The following is a 21,321-nucleotide window of genomic DNA, read 5'->3' as shown; positions in this document are numbered from 1 at the left end:
GCTTGCTTTGCAAAAATGTGTGTGTGAGGCAAACTTGTAGAGGAAAATGTGCATAGTACGATCACTTTGCACTGAAATGAGAATGAATTTCATGACACGAGGACTTAAAAATAAATATGCAAACTGATGTGGAAATGTGGAGAACTGAATTTAGGGTGCAAAATATTGAAGTTATTAATTTAACATTATTGCCTTTACAATATGTCTGCCAGATATAATATTTTATGTGATGAGGGGTTTTTTTTGGGGGGGGGGTGTCACAGAAAACCTAACTTTAGAAAGAAAGACTAATTATGAAAAGTTCACCTTTGTTTCAGATAGGTGTAGTTTTGAAACATCACGACAATCCATGTGTGATACACACTCACACACTATACTTGGGGGTAGACAGTTGTACTAATTAGCATTCTTTTTGTTGTCTAGGAGAGAATTTGCAGAACTGCTGGAAAAATTCGGATCTCATAGCAACACAGGTTCGGCACGCAGCTCACCGGTTCTCCATGGTGGGGGTCAGTATTCATTATCTTGAGTGAACTGAACTAGCAGTGGAACTAGGGAAAAAAGAGGACAAAAAACCAATACAGTACATACTTAGGGATGTAAGATATTGTCATTTTCCTTTCCGCCCTCTCTTAGTCATTGTTTCTCTTCCACTGCAGGTCAGCTTCTGCCTGAAACTATTTTAACCATCTCACTAACCACCATGAGCTTAAAACCTCTACAAGTTCTAACTTTGTGTCTGAATTGCTGCTGGACTGAGTGGTCATTCCCCCCCCCTTTCAAATGAAGTTTTATTAAAAACCAATAAAAATGATTTTTAAAAAATGAAGTTTTATTAAATTTTGCACACTGTTCAACTTATCACAGCCCTTGTTGCTGCAGTCAAATGGCTCAACAGCTCTTTATGCTTCAAGCAATTCAGACACGGAGTCAGAAATTGTAGAGGCAACAGCTTAGGAGCTGGCTCAAACTCAGGGCTCTAAAATGATGGCTGGAGATCAGGAGACAGCAGCACCTGGGCCTGTCAGACAGAAGCATCCAGTAGGGACTCCTGGACCACCAGAGCCTATAGGGCTAGAGTCCTCACCCTCATGGGCACCCGAGGAACCAGATGCCTCCCACTGCATGCCTCTGCTCCCGTGGTGAGGGAGTGCACTTGGAGGGAGGCTGTGGGATGGGGGAGGAAGCAGGAGTGCCCAACGTCAGGCCCTTCCTTCATTCTCAGTATGACTTGAAGCTTGTCGATGTCCAGGGAAGTCTCTCATTCACCTCCAAACAGTGTCCTTGGCTTTGTTCTTCAGGCAGGTATTTGGAGAGTACGTCCTCGGGGTCTTCATCTCGTTCACAGAGCCCTTTGTTGCTGAGCCCGGCAAATTCCCATGGACCACTGATTGGGAATGCAGGACACTCACCACACCCACCATCGCAGTACGTACTTCATTGCTCTCGAGAGGTTTCAATGGTTGGCTACAATCCCGTTGGATCACCTGTATGTGCTCATGTGCCCCATCATGTGTAGATGATCCCGTTGGATCACCTGTATGTGCTCATGTTCCCCATCATGTGTAGATGATCCCGTTGCATCACGTGTATATGCTCGTGTGCCCCATCATGTGTAGATGATCCCGTTGGATCACCTGTATGTGCTCGTGTGCCCCATCACGTGTAGAACATCCTGGCAGATGAGAGTGCGCATGCGCACACATCCTCCTCATGCATGCTGTGCAACCGTTTGTGTGGCAGATGCACCTCCCGTAAGAATGGATGTGCCACATTCATTCAAAATAATAACCAGCATGTTAGGAGAAAGGACTTTCACCTAGCCTTTCCCCTGAGGGGTTAACTTTCCACATGCACGGAGTTCTGTCTTTGTTTCACATTGCAGAGCTTTGAAACACATTGACTTGCTCTGCAGTGTGGCAAGGCAAAGCCTAGCCAAGGTGTAAGACCAGGTGAAGTTCTGGCAGGAGACAAGGCAAGGTGGGATGAAGTTCCAGCAGAACACAAGCTGGATACCGTGGGGAGCAGGGTTCAGGCTGGATACCCAGCTCAGGTGGTGCTGTGGGGAACACACAGCTCTGAAGTTGCTCTAGCAAGGAACCAGCTGCAAGTGAGCCCTGTTATAGCAGGAGCACCAGAAGTGGCCTCGTTGTTGGTACCACACACCCATTTTCAGTAAACTACTGTGATGGAGTGGGTGAGCCTCAGGTCTTCCCGGGTCTTCTACAGTCCTCCAAGTCGGACAATGGCAGTGTCACCTTCTTGGGCCAAGAAGGGGCACTGACCCTGCGGGTTCATCCGATAGCTGTGCTTCTAGAGTAGCCCCATGCTGCCTTCCCCCTTCAGGTTCACAGTCCTCACCTCTATTTGTCTCCTGGTCCCTGACAATTGTACTCTTTCCACTAGCCACCTTAAATGGAAAACAGTCCAGGAAAGGCTATCTTACCTCTTATTTTCCTGAAGTTTGGATGGGCCTATCATAGAGCAATAGCAAGAGTAGTTTGAGACAGAGATATGTGGAAGATCCTACCTTGTGGACATAGCAGGAAGGATCTTGATGGAGCTTTGGGGTTCTTTCTGCACCACGGGACTATGAGAGCCAAAAGGTCATTAGGTGAATTTGTAGTCTGAATGTGATTTGCCTCCTGCCTCCTGCTATGACGGCTAGCCATAGAACCTCCATGTTCAATGGCAGTCTACTGCTGAATAGAGTGGTACCTCCATTTACGAACTTAATTCATTCCGAAAGCCCGTTCTTACACCGAAAACATTCTTAAGCTGAGGTGCATTTTCCCCAATGAGGCTTCCCGCCCCCAGTGCCCTGCCGCTGGTCAGCTTCCATTCGTCTTCTGAGGCAAAGTTCACTAGCTGGAACACCTACTTCCGGTTTTGTGGAGTATGTTGCCCGAATCATTGGTTAACAGGACTGTTCTTAGACCAGGGTACGACTGTACCACACGCTGCAGAGAAACACTGTGGATGGGCTATTGCCCTCATATTCTGCTTGTGTGCCTCTAAGAGGTATAAATCGGAAGGATAATAGCACCATGGCAGAACATCAGTTTTGCGTGTAGAAGGACCTGGGTTCAATCCGTGGCATCTCCATGTACGGTTAGGAGAAACTGGGCAATATAATGCCTGAAACCTTGGAGAGCCACTGCCAGTCTGTGTAGACATTACTGAGCTTGGATGGACGAGTAGGCCTCTCCCTATGTTTCTTATGGCTGGTTGCCATTGGATACAAGTTCCTTGCCTGATTCAGCTGGGTTCTTCTTAACATCTTCCACTAACCTTCTACCCTCTTCCCTTGCAGTTGCTCCATTGAATCCGGGATCCAGAGCATCTCTATAGCAAAATCCTCTGGGCTGGGTGTGACCATCGGAGGAGGGGCCAACCGGCCGGATGGACCCATGGTTTACATCCAAGAGGTGCAACCAGAAGGCGACTGTTACAGGGTGAGCCGAGCATTTGAACAGCTTCAGGCTGGCACTGCTATATTTCAAGGCATGTGCCACCTCACCAGGCCTCTCCATCGAGCCCTTGGGTCTCTTCTGAGTCCACAGCCCCTCAGCAAGGAGTGTGTGTGTGTAGAAACTAGCCAACCACACAAAGGAAAACTCACATCCATTGCTCCACCCACTTTTTCCTCTGACCCCACTCACCACTGAGTGAGTGTTAAGCAGATTGAACAGCAATAGCTAACTCCTATCCTCAGGGACTAGATCAAGTACCCTCCCAGAAGATAGTTCTGGTCCCTCACCAATTTTGGGGATGGTGGTAAAAGGGGGGCGGGAGAGACACAATGCTGTGAAGAGCAGAACAGTTTAAACCTCTTCACCCTGGTAGAGATACAAATCTCCACCTCCCAGATCATCAGATTGATCATGTGATGAGTGAAGTAGGCAACAATAGCCTCTCTCCTCATCTGAGCCATCTCTACGTGTGTGTATTGTGTGTGCTCCATGTCCAAATGTGTGGGTCAGTGTGGCCACACCCACCACTGGCATGCAGCCATCAGATGGTTGGTCAAGGGTGAGTGTGACCCTCAGGCCAATAAAGGTTAACTACTCCTAGCGAAGGACAACCGAGGAAATAATGTGGTCCTGATTCACCTCACTCCTCCGTGTTCCATGAAGCTTGATCTCACAGAGATATTCTTCTATGGCTCTCTTACAGGATGGCCGTCTCCGGGTAGGCGACCAGCTCATTGCTGTCAATAAAGACTCTCTGGTGGGGGCCACATATGAAGAGGCCAAAAGGATTCTTGCAAAAACAAAATTCAGGTAAAGGAGACTTTCTGAAAGCCCTTTGGATGCTAATGATGTGGTGCTGGAAGAACTGCAGTGGGCCATCTTGAACAGAGTTGAGATAGCCAAAGCTGCCTTAATTCCCACTTCCAGATCAAAATGTCAATCTCAGTACCCCTTTAAAAAAGTGCACTGCATTTAAAAATGTGTCTACAACAAGGTTGGCTCCAGGCAACTGAAGCATGTTCCCCTTGCAAGCTTATGCTTGTCCAACCTCGTATTTGACCATATTCCAAGGAACAGAAATTCCACAGCCCTTCAGGCTGCAATGTCCACACACATTTCCACACAGCCACATGGGGCAGCACCACAGGGAAGAGGAGTTTTTGATGATTATTATTTTGTCTATGTTTGGCTACAACTGGCCACCATTTTGAATCAAGATGGCAGACGGAACCTTTCAAAACTGTGCCGATATTTTGGCATCTCAGAATTCCCGGGCATGAGGCTGTTTAGTTCTAAATTGGTTTCTCATTTGTTTTTAAGACATGAGGGAAACACTGAAGTGGCCTTTATTTCCGGAAGAGGACGGTTCCATCCTGGACTCTCAGCTCACAACAGCACCCATTCCTTGCCGACGAAGGCTGTGGGGAACGGCCTGGGCACTTGCAGGTTGAAAGTCCACGTGAGGTCCCCTGAGGTAAGGTGGTGAGACTCAATGAACTCACAAAGATCTCACCCAAATGTTCTCCATTTCCAACAGGATTTGATCTTGGCCATAATCCTTATGGATTACTTGTTTGGGGAAAGATGTGGCATATAGCAGCTTGGGCCCAATTGCCCTCTCCTTGTTCAGGGTGAGGGTGCTGTCTAGAGCTTTCCATGTGATGTCTCTTATATTTAAAAATAGCCAGCTTGTTGTTTTTGCAACACTCCTGTTGACAGAAGGGTCCTAGACAGGGCAGGGAATTTCTGGTAGTATTGCTAGCAAGCTTTCCTCTCCCCACCCCCACCCCTAGGATAGCAGGGATTTTACTATGAAAAGCACCAATTCCACGCCACAAAATATTCCCTCCCTCCCCATAAATGTAGGAACTGTGATTCTGAGTGAGGAAAATTCTCCAATAATCCTTTGAGGCTGCAGTTCCCAGGATGCTATGGACAAATGTTGTGACAAACTGGAATGTGGTTGTAGTCAGAAGTGGCTCACCAGGTGAAGCAGAGCTGTTTTGCTGGCTGTCTGGAAAGTGGGCTGCTGTTGCTTACCAGGAAGAGCAAGGCAGTGGGGAAGGTGACATGGTGCCAGCACAGTGGTGCAGCCAATCCAGTGCTCCTACCTATGAGCTTGCAGCATGCGACCTCACCCCTCCTCCACCTTTCTCCTAGTAAGCAGCAGTGATATCCCTGATGGCATGCTATCATAGCTCCACCTCATCTGGTGAGCCACTTCTAGTGTCATATATTCAGGGTCCACATCCAAAGTCAACATGACTTTTTCTTCTGCTTGCCCTTATGATCACAAACACATTTGCTCTTCTGCTTGTTTCTCTTAGGTCATTCCACTAAAATATTGCAAGTGCAAATGCTCACATGATGTTTGAGAGTGGCAAAGGATGCTTGAAAGATCCTTCTCTGCTCTGCAAATAGACTCAACTTGTTTTTAGTCTTTTAGCAAGCTCTGGTGTGTGTGTATGTGTGGGGAAATATCCCACATCTTCAGTGTGGTTTACCATTGTGGCAGTGCCTATTGGCTAATGTCCATGCCATCACCCATACACTTCCTTCCTTCCCAACCCACAGCACGCATTTGGTGAGGGGAAATAGATATATTATGCAAGCAAACTGTTGTGGGCACCATTCAGAGAGAGAATGCTTCTTTCCGCTAGCATTTCAGGGGGGTCAGGTGGCTCTGTGGACCTCAGGGTTGTTCTCTGTGTGTACTTTTGTGCCCTTGGGCACCATGTTTGCAATCCCCAGTGTAGGTAGATTCACTTGCCTATTCAGTTTGCTGGACTGTATGGATTGTATCCAACTCAGAGTTGAGCCAGGGAAATTAAAGAATCTGTTAGTCGTGTTCAGTAATTTTAATGAATCTACTCTGAATAGGACTAGCATTGAATACAACCCTGTTTCCACACCAACACTTGTGAAGCTGAAGACCCTTTGTGGCTGCTCAATGGCTTCACTTTATTGTGGCTCCAAGGGAAACTTTTGCATCTCTTTTTTGGCTTTCAGGCTCTCAGCTTTTCCCCAGTCCAACATGTTTTCTGTTGCATTTCTTCTTTTCCAGAGCAGACACGACAGTCCCTTCCCTGTGCCTTCTCCATCTCCAGACATCTGTCCGCCAGAGCTCACCGTTTCCGGTAGGGGGACTTCCTCAATGGCATGTTGAACCGGTGGAATAAATCAGTCCATCACTCCTTCCAGTGTGCTAAAATAAGCCACTGAAGTCCTTCCTGGACTGTACCACCACAGACCTCAGGGGGACAGGCTGCACATTGTAGATTGTTTTCCTGTACTGTTCTTACCTACACATGGAAATCTAACTTGTAAGGAGAAGACTAGGCAACAGGCCAAACTGGATGTGATCAGGGAAACACAGAATTTCTTTCTAAACTGCTGGTGGATTTTCTAGAGGACTTTAAAAAAAAAATTAAAAATTGCAAACTGCAGTGAAAATGTGGAGAACTGAAGTTGGGGGGGACAGGGATGAGAAACTAAGATAAACTAAACTTTACTAATATGTCCATCCCTGATTTTATGTTAATGTGTTATACATTTGATGTTAGCCGCTCTGAGCCCGGCTTCTGCTGGGGAGGACGGGATATAAATAAAAAAAATTTATTATTATTATTATTATTATTATTATTATTATTATTATTATTATTACCTCCTGAAGGTGGCCCTTCCCAGGTTCCCTCTGAACAGTGTTAAGTGGCTGGATTTGGCTGTCCATTTTGTTTCCCAACCTGACCCTTTCTTCATGTGAGCGCAGCCCACAACAGAGAAAGGCACCGCTAGTTCCAAGAAAGGTTGAGTTATATTCGGAGTGATCTCTGCCACAGTCAGGGCAGGACTCCACCTCGGTCTAGCCACAGACAGAAGGGGGCTATCAGAGAGAGAGAGGGAGAGAGGGGGGGAGATGGGTGCCGGCTGGCCTTTAGGTGCACCTGGGAAATCTGTGTTCTGATCTAATGAGCAAAACCCCCGGTTAATCCCGATTAGCAAGGAGGCAGAGGGGGAGTTGCTCTGTCCTTGAACCCGCCTGGGCTGAATAGTGGGTGACAAATCCTGCAAACCCTGTCAGTTCCCTCAGGCCACATACAAAGCCCTTCTGTGCTTGGCAGGGACTGGCGGAGCTCAGGATTTAGCTGGATTATGCTTGTGAGGGTGGCTCCTCTGCCGCTTCTTCCAACCTTCCTGTGAAACACCCTCCTCCTCACCTGAGAGGCGCAGCGGGGTGGCCATCAGGAGCTGCCTTCAGGGTGACCTTCCCCCAGGCAGCTCTCCACAATGAGAGACAATCAGCCACACACAACTTCCCAACAGCTGGGCCAGCTGGTTTCGTAGCCACCTGGCAGGGCCCATTGCTCCGCTTAACCTCTAGATTGCAAGCAGAAACTCTTCCCTTAACTTTGTAATGCTATTGGGTTTAGGTTTGACTTAGAGTGCAAAGAAGAACTGCAGTAACAATACAACCGTTACCACTGCCGCTTCCATCCCAGCCCATTTCTTCCCGGATCCTGTCCTTCAGCCTTCTCTCTGTGTGTGTAGTGTAGTGTGGTGTGGTGTGGTGTGGTGTAGTGGTTAAGAGCAGTGGACTCGTAATCTGGTGAACCGGGTTCGCATCTCCGCTCCTCCACATGCAGCTGCTGGGTGACCTTGGGCTAATCACACTTCTCTGAAGTCTCTCAGCCCCACTCACCCACTGTTTGTTGTGGGGGAGGAAGGGAAAGTAGATTGTTAGCTGCTTTGAGACTCCTTAGGGTAGTGATAAAGTGGGATATCAAATCCAAACTCTTCTTCTTCTTCTCTGCCTGCCTCCCCACTGCCCCCGCATGTGGAAGCAAGTGAGGCTTTAATTCTGCCCCACAGGAATTTGGGGGGGGGGAGAGAAAGCAGATTGCAAACAGACTTTTTTTTGGCACCCAATGCAAGGAGCAGGCATCCTTGCATTGCTCATGTAGATGAACGGTAACTTCTTGTCTTACAGCTCCTGTTTCCTCTTCAAACCAGCGAGCGGCTCCAGCCACCAAGCCAAAAGTCGCCCTGGATCCTCACATTCGCCTCAAGGACGGCAAACTTGAACTGGTGAGTCTGACGAGAAAGTCCCACTCAAAACAGAGGCCACATTCACACCACACCCTATGATGCCGCTTTGAGCAGTCATGGCTCCCCCATCAAATTACGGGAGCTGTGGTTTGCTAAGCGTACTGACCATTCTTAGGGAAGCCCCTCCCAGAGCTACAGTTCCCAGAGTTGTTTAATAATCAATCCCTCTCCCCGTGGAATTCTGCATTGCAAAATTCGCTGCTTCTTTCCCCGAAATCAGATGCTGCAATATTTAAGTCTCGATGTGAATGAGGAGAAGAAGAGGCAGTTGCGGCAAAGTTTGACAACTGACTCTCAGGGGACAGTAGCCTATGGAGGTGAGTTTCAGCAGTGTGGACTTGATACATTATTTATTTTTGTTTTTCTTCCACTCCCATGAAGAAATGGGGGGGCTGGAGCAGTTGAAAGCATTGCTGGCCCAGACTGTAGCCAGAAAAAGTAGGCAAGGGACATACTATCTGAGAAAAGCTTTGCTCAGCAGCTAGCGAAAAGTAGAGAGGTGCTGCCCTCTGTAGTTCGGTTTTGTAAATGGCTCTTTCAAGGTTCGTGCAGTTCTGGACGTTTCCCTCGTTAATATAGCACCTCCTGGATCAGGGAGTCACTCCCTCCCCCAAGGAAACACATTATAAAAAAGAGCAAAATCGCAGCAGGGGGCATGTATGGCTTAAAACCACTATTTCTGGTGATTTTAAAAGCTCAACAAATTTTGGGGCCTCCTAAAAAAAGCTCAATAACTTTGTGGGTGTAAGGAATTTTACTTTTTGAAATATGGCAACCCTAATTGAGTGGGCATGCTCAGCCAGCGAGGGAAGCCTGGGAATCCCTGAGTGAGCTCCCCTGTAGGGCAAGTGGGAAGGGCAAATAAGTGGGCAGGCAGGTGGCCAGGCAGGCCTTTCTGCACTCCCACTGTTGTCATCGCAGCCACTGGCAGGAGGAAGAGGAATGAAAGGGTGGAAAGTCACCAAACCAACACTGTCCAACAAAACAAGGTGATGGCGTATGAGATGTGAGTGAGCATGTGCAATAACCAGGATCTGAGACTGAAATATACTCGAAGTCAAGTGTGAATTTCATGCTCTTTATTCAGCTCATAGTAGTAATGAATGAAACTTTCCCCAAACTTTACATTATTTACACAATGGGCCCCGCGTGACTGACTAATTCCGGATTCACCTCCTCCAGAAGCCTGATTGGCTGCTCCTGAAGGCCAATCAGGTCACTGATTCACTTCTACCTGGAGCTGGATTGGGTGGCTCCTGCGAACCAATCAGACTGCTGCATTCTGGATCCTATTGTTCTAGGATTCAGCTCAGGACATAACAGAGACTATAGTTTGAGGCTTTGCTCCTGTCTCACGGTTTGGGGACATGGCGCCTACGGTTTGGGACATTGCTCCACTCTCAGATGCCACTGTTTGGGACAGCATCAGGGAAGGTGATGAAGGGAAGGAGCTGGCAGCTCATGGTTGGCCTGTATGCCTGCTACAAAACGTAGAGTCTAAACTTCAGCTTTTGGAAACCATGGTTTAGATTTGTTTCTGAAATAACCTACTGTGGGTACCAGAGTTACTGCTGCACCAAGAGATCTCATTGGTCTCTCGCCGCTGTGAACCTCTTCTAACCCTTTTCTCTTCCATCGCAGACTTCCTCCAAGCCCTGAGGGATCTGCTGCCAGAGGAGCTCGAGGAGGCCGGCCTCAATTCCAACTCAGTGCTCTTCACTCAGCATGAAGTGGCCACCCTACTGGACACATCAGCTTTCCATTCTCTGGTCAGCCTTGGGCTAGTCCAAAGCTTCTTCTTCCTTTTCCCATGCTTGCTCCCATCTGGGGAACTGTGCCCATCTTCTGAAGTGTGTGTGTGCTTACTTAATGATAGCCAGTAAGCAGGCGCAAATTAAAACATGCATAGTCCTTTCATCATAGTCCACACACCCGCACAGCCATACACCCTTCGAACATTATACAATAGCCTTATAATTATGCAATAATAATAATTGGGGATGCATTGCAATGATCAGTGCTGTAGCCCACCTGAAAATAGTAGCAAACAAAAAATTTATGGCGCAAGTTTTCGCAAACCACAGTCCACTTCATCGGTTGCATGAAGTGTTATTCCGAGTTACATGATCCGATACACAATTTGGGGGATGAGTTCAGAAGGAAATGAAACTCCCATAATGAATGTGTTAGTCTTTAAGGTGCCACAAGACTCTTTGTGACTTTCATTGCAACAAGACTAACACAGCTGCTGGAAATCCTTACTTACAGGCTTTCGACTCCGTCAGTTGCAATGACAGTGAAGAGTTGGAGCAGCTGCAGCTGGAAATGACAGACCTGCGGCAAGAAGTCCGGAGGTTAAAGGTGAGAGGCTCACCCAGGTGGGTTTGATTCCAAGCATGTTGATGCCATGCTCACAAAAGCTGAAAGACACCACAAGCTGCCATGTACTAAGAAAGGCCATCTAACTCAGTATTGCCTGGCGGTTTCATACGGGGGACTATTCTTATTCTTTCCTGGAAATGCAGTTGAACCTGAGGATTTCTGCATGCATTTTTTAAATGGATGGTGAAGTTGCAGATCTGTCCAGGGCAGTGTTTTTCTTTGGGGTTGGGCAGTATTGCCTGGCTGGCTGGGTGAGTTTGTGACATTGCAATCTGTCTCCTAGTCTCTCCTGAAGGAGGTAGAAAGCAACAAGAAGTCCATGGAAGATGAGCTCCAGAGACTGAACCAGGTCAGTGAAAAGCTGTGTGATTGATTACACTCTTGATTTTTTCATTGGCATTTTTTGTGCAGGTAATTAACAAGAACACAGGAAGCTGCCTTATACTGAATCAGACCATGGGTCCTACTATCTCATTATTGTCTGCAATGTCTGGCAGCGACTCTCTTGGGTACCAGACTGGGGACTTTCCCAGCTGTTGCTGGAGATGGATGCTATACTACTTAGCTGTGGTCCTTCCTCAGATGGGCAGAATTGCAGTCACAGGTCACAATGCAGAAATCCAGATGAAAGATGCAACTAAAACCTAACTATCTAACTAAAACATATATCTCGCAATAAAAATAACTTGAAAATACTTTATTAATTCTTCCTTAGCATATATGAAAAGCAGATCAGTTATTTCTATACAGATTTATAAGCACAATGTGACAAATAATGTTGTAGCAATTACATATTGCTACTTGTCACCCCAGTGGTGAGAGATTCCTGGAATTCCAGGGCTTACCCAAGGTTTGCTTTCCTGGAATGAGAAACAGCAGAGACTGTGGTGTCCTTATGATATATGGCTTTACTTACACATATATACAACCTGAGCATAAGATTTGGAGGAGGGGGTGCTCACAGCATTAACACCCGAACAAATCTTGCTTCTCCATTAGTCAAAGCTGTGGATCCATCACAGATCAAGTATATCTTTGTGTCTAGCTTCCAGCCTGCTTTTTGCATAGCTCTCTCTCTCTCATACACACTGTGCATTGTTCTTCTAAGTAGCAGCTAGGTGAGTGTGGTGGAGAAAAGGCCTACACATTAGCCTGGAGGGAACCATCTCTTAGTTGTAGCTCTTGCAACTTAGCTAATCTTTTTGGGATGCTGATGAGGACACTTAAGTGGCCCGCTAAGGTCATTGTCTTACAAAGAAACTTGTCTGTCTAGTATTCCTAATAGAATCCTCTCTTGAGATTCAAACCCTCGCTAGGTATGGGACCCCAAGAATTGGAAGGGAATCAGGGCATCATTCAGATTGATAGCCCCTTCCCCACCCGACAAAGGAATAATTCTGCCACATTGATAATGTCTGTTTCCCCTTGTCTCTTTTCAGACCAGTTGTGTAAAACTTGAAATTTAGTGTTTGTGGGATTCTTAAAATTTATTCAGAAGTCCTAAGCTGTAGCTTACTTAGTTTGGGTATAAATCTGGCCCTCGTGATGTGGAGTTTTATTGATGGACATCTAAAGGATATGGTTTCAGGAAAAGGGAAGGGACTGATTGTTGCACTTTGGGAGTAACATCCCGCTTCTGTTCCCCCATTCCCAGAAGGCACTGGGCTTCCTCTCAGAGAACCGAACCCTGCATAACAAGCTGCAGGTAGCAGAGGTGTCCCAGCGGCAAGCCCACAGCGCGGAGCAAGATTATGAAGAAGTGATCCATTTGCTGGAGGCTGAGATCACAGAGCTGAAGACTCAGCTGGTGGGGAAGAAGACGAAACAGGTTTCGGAAGCAGAGGTTAGTCTGCAGTGCGAGGAGGTAATAGAAAATGTAATTTTCTGGAGTGTGGGGGCAGATGGAGTTGGTCAAGTGAGTCTATATGGGGCAAGACAATCTTGGCAGTCATGACATTCTTACTGGGAAAGATGAGGAGAGGGATGGCAGCCCATCCTGCTGGCTGTCAAGTGAAGTCCTTGTCTCAACTCCCATGCTTTCTCCCATGGGAAAGCCTATTTTCCCAAGACAGCACCTTCTGTCCCAATCCTTCTAACCTCTTCTGCTTCTCTCTCCAAAACAGAGTGATGTCCTAGAGCTGAAAAGGCGCTTGTCCCTGGTTGACGGGCAGTTGAGAAAGTCTGAGGTCACGCGGAAACGCCTGGAGATCCACAATAGGAAACTGCTCTTATTTGTGCAGGTGATGTGGCAGTGCCACCCACTCTCAGCCAACCCACCCCCTAAACAGTGCCCCAGCCCAAAAATCTGCTCCGCAGTCTCGGCTTTCGTAGCTGCAGTCAGTCTGGGCCCCATCCTCTCAGGCCAAGTGGGAAATGCCTACAAGGCAGGAAGCAGGTCTTCCAGGATTGACCGCAAAATGGTCTCTGGCCCCTTCAGCAGCCTCAGCTTTCGTAGCTGGAGCTTTTCTGGTACTGACATCAAGCTGACTGGTCACTAGTTGCCTGGGTCTTCTCCCCCCCCCCCTTTTTGAAGATGGGGACAACATTAAATGGCTTTGACTGACTTGTATAGATTGTTTATTTTGCTGTGGATTGACTACTTGGGATCAAAAGTCAGGGCACTGACTTGACAATGAGCTCAGCAAAATAAATAAAAAACTGCACCGTGATTGGTGTGAGATTTGTTCCTGTAATTCTGAAAGCCATTCCCCCCCCCCACTCCATTTCTATTTTCATACAGAATGCCCATAAGCTTTTGAGCACATCTAACACATTACCGGAGGAGAAGAGGTAAGAATGGCGTGTGGGAATTGTTCTTCCTCAGTTGCTTGTGTCAGGTGTCTTTGAATTGTGAGCATGCCTGGATGGAGGGGTAGGTATGTTTGTGCATGCATAAAAACCTCTGGCTTTTGTGTGACTGGGATGTAGCTGACTGTACAAAGCTAAGAATCCCATTCATTGATCTGGCCACTTTTTGGGCTTCTTGCCCTGCCCATCACCGACATGTGCCCCCCCCCCCACGATGTTGCCCAAGAGGGCATGCAGCCCTTGGACTGCAAAAGGCCCTCCCACCTGTGTGGTGGCCTGCTTAAGGCAACCTAGTGAGTTTGTGGCTCAGATGAGAGTGAAACCAGGTCAGGGTGGTGGGGGCACTTCCCTTTCTTGTTTAGCATGTCCATCTTAAAGAAAAATGGAAAACAAGATCTTTTTTTCTCTTGTAAGAGCTGACAGTCAAGCAGATGAGGATAAAACAGGAAGAACAACAGAAGCTCCTCTTCCACCTCCAGATCTTGCAGACTTGTTGATAGCAGAGGCAAAAGAACTCTTGGAGCCCATCTCGTCATCTAATGCCACAAAGGAAGGTGAGTTCTTTGCAGCTTGGTGCTGGTTTATCTCATTGACGAAGAATTGGTACTGGCTGCCAACATGCTGCTGGCACTGGTGGCTAGTGCCGATTGGAACTGGTAATGCAGAAGCTAAGAGGCCAATGTCACGTACAGCCGATTAACTCCAGGTTGCTCCACATCCTCCTCGGTCCTGAGTTCTACAAGACATCAGCCCATAAACTGGTAGTAAGTGAGAATAGGGGTAGGTGGGGGCTGGCTGAGAGCAATTGGAGGCTGGTGGAGTAGTGTCATCTTAGCCCCGGTGGACCAGTCTCCACTGGCTACTGGGTCAAATTTAAGGTGTTCCTGCCTGTTCTTTGAGATCTTCCAGAGTAGCGTTGCGAACTGTCCCATATAACATCAATTTGGCAGGTGCAATGAAAGCAGCCCTGTTATTGTGGAATTTGGTGGCTTTGTACATTAAACAAGTGTCCTCTGGGTTCAGGTTCAGGCACTAGCTTAAAGCATTTTTATTTACCCAAACTTACCCTGCCATGTGACCCAGCTTTCTGTTCTGTCAATCATTGACTTTTTATGTTTTTAACCTTTGATTTTATGAACCCATCTTTGGTTAGAACTTTTCTTTGATATGGTGGTATAGAAATTTATGTATAAATTTAGAAGTCTCTCCCTAGAGCAGGGGTGGGGAATCCCAGGCATGGGGGTCAAATATGATGCTCTGAGCCTCTCTATATGGCCCTCAGAACTGCTTCCTGCGCCCAATGTTTTTGTGTGGCTGGTGCTGTGTTCCTTGAACTCTGATCATGCCTCCTGCTTCTCTGGATGGAGAACAGAGAAACTAGTCTACTCTAAAAGGGTAACATTTACATTTGTTGCTCCACCCACTTTTGCCTCTGGCCCCACCCAGCACTAGCATATGTCACCCCACCAGAAACTTTTCCAGAAGGGAATGTGGCCCATGGACTGAAAAAGGTTGCCCATCCAAACCCAAGAGAGGAAGCAGCTGAGATGCTTGATGAATGGGCAGCCCATGTAATAGACATGGGGCTGTTAAACATGAGACACAAATCTCTATAGGCAATTTTGCACAGGGGTCTTTTCCAAGGTCACTGCCATACAACTTGTTTATTAACCATCCATCCCAATTATTTTTTGAGGAGGGAGGTTTCAATGGCATCAGCTGTTTATTGAACATTCATTCTTAATTGTTTGGGGGGAGGTTATATGATGTTGCCTCCACCAATTGTTATCTCACACTTTTCTAATGCATTTCCCATACCTTATGAATAAGAGAGAAAAAAATATTTTTGAGGGGAGGAAGAGAGTTTGTTGCAAATGTGTGCCAAACCAACTTGAATTGCACAACTTGAATTTGCTAGTATGTGATTGAATTACCCACTGGAAACTAGCAACAGTCTGGAAGCATCCCAAGATTAAGTTGTAGCTGATTAAGACCAGAAGATCCCTCCCAGTCTTTAATCAAGGGTGCCCTGTCCAAGGTGCTGAAGCTATACTCATAGCTGCTGAAAGCCCTGCCCTTTCACCAGTTGCTGCATACATCTTTTGAAGCGGTTCTCCATACCTAGGACTTGAAAGCTGCTTTAAAGAAAAAGAAGGAACACTCCCAAACCAAGTTGTACAAAACTTCACAGCACATTCTATGCCCTGTTCTACAAAAGACGAATCATACAAATTGACTCAATTTGTAGGCAATGCACTCAAAAATCCACTTTTAGAAAACTTAGTTACATCACTGGGGTTTGTGTATTTGGGGTGAGTTGAGATTTAATTGATAAGCCAATAAATTTGAGGGCTTAATGCTGTTCTGAAAGTATTCAGCTCCCTACTCAAATGTCAGCCGCCCTTTGAACCCCCTTTGTAGAAGTTCCTTTCCTGTAATGCAGTCCAATGCCACTTGGGGGAGTGTTTGTGTTTGAACACTGAAGTCACACTGGAATATGTGTTTGCATGGTTCTTTCCTTCAGTTGAAATCCTCCCACTCAGCTGATGCAGGATAAGAAAGTAGCTGCTCCCTTGCTCCATGTGTGTTTGCGCATGTACACACACACACACACACACACACACACACACACACAGGAAGCCTGCCTTTCAGATGTATGAGTGTTGATGGCTTTGGCTAGTGGTGCAGCAAAGGTACTCTACACATGCTCAGGGGCATCCAATCTTCGTTGCCACACATATTCCAGAACTCAGCTTAGGTACTAAGGCTTGAGAATAGGTGGATACAGAACAATACTCACACCCCTGCTTCATGGAGATGAACACAACCGTACAATGGAACATATATTCCCAGCTTTGACACCCTGGTGGAGCTTGAGAAGGGGCTTAGAGCCAAGTGGGAGAGTGGGCCAGTGGGTTGGGAGGAGAGTGGGGTTGAGTTATTCTGTGGCTTAGATTAAAATCTGAGCAGGAGAAGAACTTTGGGGGTGTGGCTACATGTGCACCATGTTGCTGGTCACCTGACTAGATCCTAATTTATGATGCTCAGCTGTTGATTTAAGAACTGATAACATTTAATACCAAATTAGACCTGTTTTATATTGATGTGACAGTGCTTTCTGAACTTTTACTCTTTCACTTGGGTTGGCAGCTTTTCTGTATGACTGGGATGACTGTACAGCTGGTGACAGCACCCCTGACTACAAAGAGTGAGTATCTTGGCACCTTTTCTTCAACAGGAAGCTTGTGGGCCATTTCTGGTTTATGCAGCTTCACCAGGAAATCTAAAGCAATTTCACCAGGAAATCTAAAGCCAGATGGACTAGGAACTTACTCCCCCTTCCCCATTTTAAATCCTGTGCTTGCATAGTCTAGTTATGGAAATGAAGAAGAAATACTACCATTTGCATTGGACCATCTGTGTATATGGAGTTTTACAGCATAATACTTACAAATTTTGCTATTCATTTATAACTGTTTTCTGCTGTTGAAGGTCTGCTGTTTAGCTGGATTTGTTGATGGTCTTTGTAATTGTATTATTGAAATGTGTTCTTTTGGGTTTCTATGCTATGCCTTCAGCTTAGTGGCTCCTTTGTAGTGAGTGACTAATGTCCAAATAAAATAAAATAAAATAAAATTTGGTAATGGTGAGAGGGCAGAAAGGGAAGAGAGGCAAAGGTAACATGAAGTAAATGTGAGCTCAATGCAGTTACATAGATTTAGATTCTTGCCATTGTAAATGAAGACCTGGGATTAGGTAATGGCATAACAAACCTAAGATTTCAAAGCACCAGGTAATGATCCTACAACCCATGGTGCTACAGGGCAAGATTTCAGGCAGATGATGGGGGTCCCCCTCAGCAGAATGAGCAGAGAGGCTCCCAAATGCAACAGTGCCAGCTCACCACATTTTGAAGTAAGTATTGCTACCAAGAGACAACTTCCCTGTAAGACCAATGAGTCCAGGGTCTGACATTACCTACCTGCACCACTGCCTCTACTTGATCATAAGAACATAGGAATCTGCCTTATGTTGAGTCAGAACATTGGTCCATCTATCTCAGTTACCCCTATTCTTATTGGCAGCAGCTCTCTAGGGTTTCAGATAGGAATTTCTCCCAGCCCTTTCTGGAGATGCCAGAGATTGAACCCAGGACCTTCCACATGCAAAGCAGGTGCTCTATCACCCAGCTAAACACCATCCCCTAATCTTAGTTCTAAGATGGAAGTCTGTTTCCCTTCCTGCACCTCCTGCTAGTTATCTGAATTATTAAAGGCTCTTCAAAAAAGTGGTTGAAAATGCATCCGAGTTTATTAAAGATCAAACAGTCCTCTTCTTCTCATATCCGGATGATCTGCCAGACCACCCACAGCTTCCTAAAACAGCACACCCATGTCATTTGTTCTGTCCCCTGAGACTTAGATCAGCTGCTTGCAGTTTGGACCTCTGAAATGTTTGTTGATATGAACAAATATTTGATGTGTGGGTGTGTGTCACAGACTATTAGAAACTGCACACACTTCCAGATCCAAGTTTGGGGTCTTGGCAAAATGCCCTATGCAGACCCTCCTATTCTTCCCAGGCCCCATTGACATACCTGCCCAGAAGTGGAAGATACTGCTCCATCTTCCCTCATGCTTGCCACTGCTTGCTCTTTTGAAGATGGGAGGCGAGTAGGCAGTGTCAGCAAGGAGGAGGGCTAGGAACATAGGGAGCTGCCTTACACGAAGTCAGATGGTCAGGGCCAATTCTAAATGCCAGTTGGTGGAAGACACAGGAGAGGAGAGTGCTCTTGTATTTGGGTCCTGCTTGAGGTTTCCCACTGTGTAAACAGGATGCTGGACTAGATGGGCCACCGGCCTGATCTAGCAGGACTCTTCTTATGTTCTTATGTTTATTGGTCCATGTAGCTCAGTATTGCCTACATTGACTGGCAGGGATTTCTCCAAACCCTACCTGGAGATGCCAGGGATTGAACCTGGAATCTTCTGTATGCAAAGCAGGTGATCTACTACTGATCTATAGCCCTTTCCAATAATAATAATAATAATTTATTATTTATACCCTGCCCATCTGGCTGAGTTTCCCCAGCCACTCTGGGCGGCTTCCAATCAAGTGTTAAAAACAATACAACATTAAATATTAAAAACTTCCCTAAACAGGGCTGCCTTCAGATGTCTGTTAAAGATAAGATGGCTGCTTATTTCCTTCACATCTGAAGGGAGGACGTTCCACAGGGCGGGCACCACTACCGAGAAGGCCCTCTGTCTGGTTCCCTGTAACCTCACTTCTCGCAATGGGGGAACCGCCAGAAGGCCCTCGGAGCTGGATCTCAGTGTCCGGGCTGAACAATGGGGGTGGAGACGCTCCTTCAGGTATACTGGGCCAAGGCCATTTAGGGCTTTAAAGGTCAGCACCAACACTTTGAATTGTGCTCTGATACATTGGATGGGGACTGGAAAGCTGTGGGCCTTGGCAGGTGCCTGTCCTAGTATGATCTGATTTCAGGATGCAAGGCAGGAATTGCTACACTATAGATAGTTCCAAGTAAGCAACTTCCTCCAACAAAGGTTGAGAGGAGAAAAACCTCTCGCTACCTGGTTTCTTCCCTGAGTGACTGGATGTGCCCGGGTCACCTTTTCTTGCTGGGTTCCTACATGAGGTTCAGTGCACTGGGAAATCTTACTGCCCCAAAATCCTGTGTTAATTAGTTGGTGAAGCTGACATAAACTGTTCCTAGATCACTTGTGGTATGATTTGGTGTGCATGCTTTAAGATCTAATGTTCTCAATCTGTTTTACACTGTTTTGAATTATTTTAAATAATTTTTATTGACTTGATTAATATTATTGTGCTTTTAATTATGTCATTGCCTTTGAGACTATAAAGTGGGGTGTGACATCCCCATACTAAATAAATGAAACAAATAGTGCATCTGTAGAATCAGCAAAGATGCACGGAGGGGAAGCATCTCTTCCCATGAGGCCCATTCTCACATCAGGACTTCCTGGCTGTAATCTTAGGAGCTGAGCCAGGATCCCTTCCCGCTTCCTTTGTTCTTCCCTTGTGTTCTTTCCACCTCCATCTCCTGCCCCCAAACCCCGCCCCGGAGTGACGCCTGTTTTACTTTTCCAGCCATCTTCACCAGAAGACAACGTGGCCTCCTCCTCCTCCAAGTGAAAGCACCAATGGTGATCCGCAGCCTCCAAGCACCTCCAAGGGCCCCTCTGAGAAGCCTGCATAAGTCTCCAGCCTCGGTCTGCTCCTCCTATTCCTCGTTTTGTATATTCTGAGCCTGGACACTCTGCCTGGGAGGCAGAAAAGGAGCAGCGTGCAGCTGATGAGAAGAACCCCAGGATTGTTTCTCTTCTTAAGATGACTGACTCTCCTAACCCAAACGTCCAAGGCTTTAAGTAACAATACAGTCCTCTTGGTGGCTACCTCTGGATTGTTGCACATGAGGCTATTCCCCCTGGATTTGAAGCTTCAGAACAAGAAAGAATACCTGGGGGAAAGTGTTGCCATAGGATGTCTGAATTTCCCAGGCAGAGGGCTGAAGAACCAGTAGCCTATAGCAACAAGAGCAGCAGCCTGCTGCTGAGGGGCTACCCAGAGGCTGTTTGCATTTCTTATGAAAAACTAAAGTACATTTTTTCAGGCTGTAGGGTGTTGTAGTCATTTGTATTAGGTCTTCATAGCTGTCTTTGGATGAATCTCTTGTCGATTGTAAAGACGTATCTGAACTGTGTCCCTTGATTAAGGAGAAGACAACCAGATGGTTGTATGGTAGATGTCCCTGAAAGAAGATGTACAAAATACTGAAAGCAACACGGAGCATCAAATACTGTATTAAGACTGAGGAAGACTTCCCAGCTGGCCCATCTCAACGGCAATTCATTGTAAAAAGAATAAAAATTGCAGGGGCAAGCTTGGGAGAGGGGGGAGAGAATAAAAATTAGGCAGTGGTTTTTATGTGATTAGCAAATAATATGGTAGAGCTATAATGTGAGAACACAGTTCTGGCAAATAAAATGACGATACAGCTTTTGAGATTGCTGAATTTGCAAATGGGTGTGCTGTTAGTTGGCTGAGAGTCTCAAGAAAAATGCAAGAAAGCCTGGGGCAGGAGTTTCAAATGGCCCAGTTTGTAAGACCTTGATATTATATTTGTATTTTAATAGCTTATTTGTAAGATTCCTTCCCCACCCTTCACCACACAATCCCTGAGCAGCTTACAACATTACAGTATATAGTTACAGAAACAGATAAACTCATTGCAGTTTTTAAAAAATGTGTGAAAAAATAAAAATGGAGCAGAATAGGATGAATTTAGCAAAAGATGTGGGTCCCACAAATCAAAATACCCTAGCTGTACAAACCAGGGTAAAGAGGTGCATCTTCAGCTGATGGTGAACGCTGTACATTGAAGATGCTAGATATAGCTTTGTGTCAGTTTCTTAAATATAAGTGGTTGTGAATATTCAAAATCGCAGACTTCAAACTCTGGTGGTTTCTGCATTTGAATATATCAAATATTTTCTGGTGCACTTTT

General features: G+C 46.2%; 1 protein-coding gene across 2 annotated transcripts in view; it reads left to right on the top strand.

The window, feature by feature from the left end:
* The window catches only part of LOC310664693 (syntaxin-binding protein 4-like), a 61,833-nt gene extending 41,047 nt beyond the window's left edge, over nt 1–20,786 (top strand). For both annotated transcript variants that reach the window (XM_083414110.1, XM_083414111.1), the window contains exons 6-22: nt 424–509; nt 1,302–1,428; nt 3,314–3,455; nt 4,177–4,283; nt 4,794–4,947; nt 6,538–6,610; nt 8,461–8,558; nt 8,800–8,896; nt 10,221–10,348; nt 10,848–10,940; nt 11,245–11,310; nt 12,616–12,804; nt 13,085–13,201; nt 13,702–13,751; nt 14,184–14,323; nt 16,920–16,977; nt 19,905–20,786. In XM_083414110.1, the coding sequence (XP_083270236.1) occupies nt 424–509; nt 1,302–1,428; nt 3,314–3,455; nt 4,177–4,283; nt 4,794–4,947; nt 6,538–6,610; nt 8,461–8,558; nt 8,800–8,896; nt 10,221–10,348; nt 10,848–10,940; nt 11,245–11,310; nt 12,616–12,804; nt 13,085–13,201; nt 13,702–13,751; nt 14,184–14,323; nt 16,920–16,977; nt 19,905–20,013 (1,834 nt within the window). In that variant the 3' untranslated portion in view covers nt 20,014–20,786. The remainder of the gene's footprint in view (nt 1–423; nt 510–1,301; nt 1,429–3,313; nt 3,456–4,176; nt 4,284–4,793; nt 4,948–6,537; nt 6,611–8,460; nt 8,559–8,799; nt 8,897–10,220; nt 10,349–10,847; nt 10,941–11,244; nt 11,311–12,615; nt 12,805–13,084; nt 13,202–13,701; nt 13,752–14,183; nt 14,324–16,919; nt 16,978–19,904) is intronic.
* The last annotated feature ends 535 nt before the right edge of the window (nt 20,787–21,321 follow it).

This window comes from Podarcis tiliguerta (genome assembly GCF_965153285.1).
Source record: "Podarcis tiliguerta genome assembly, chromosome: 14".
Taxonomy (NCBI): Eukaryota; Metazoa; Chordata; class Lepidosauria; order Squamata; family Lacertidae; genus Podarcis; species Podarcis tiliguerta.
Note: the sequence above shows the minus strand (reverse complement) of the source record. Positions and strands in the feature narration are given on the sequence as shown.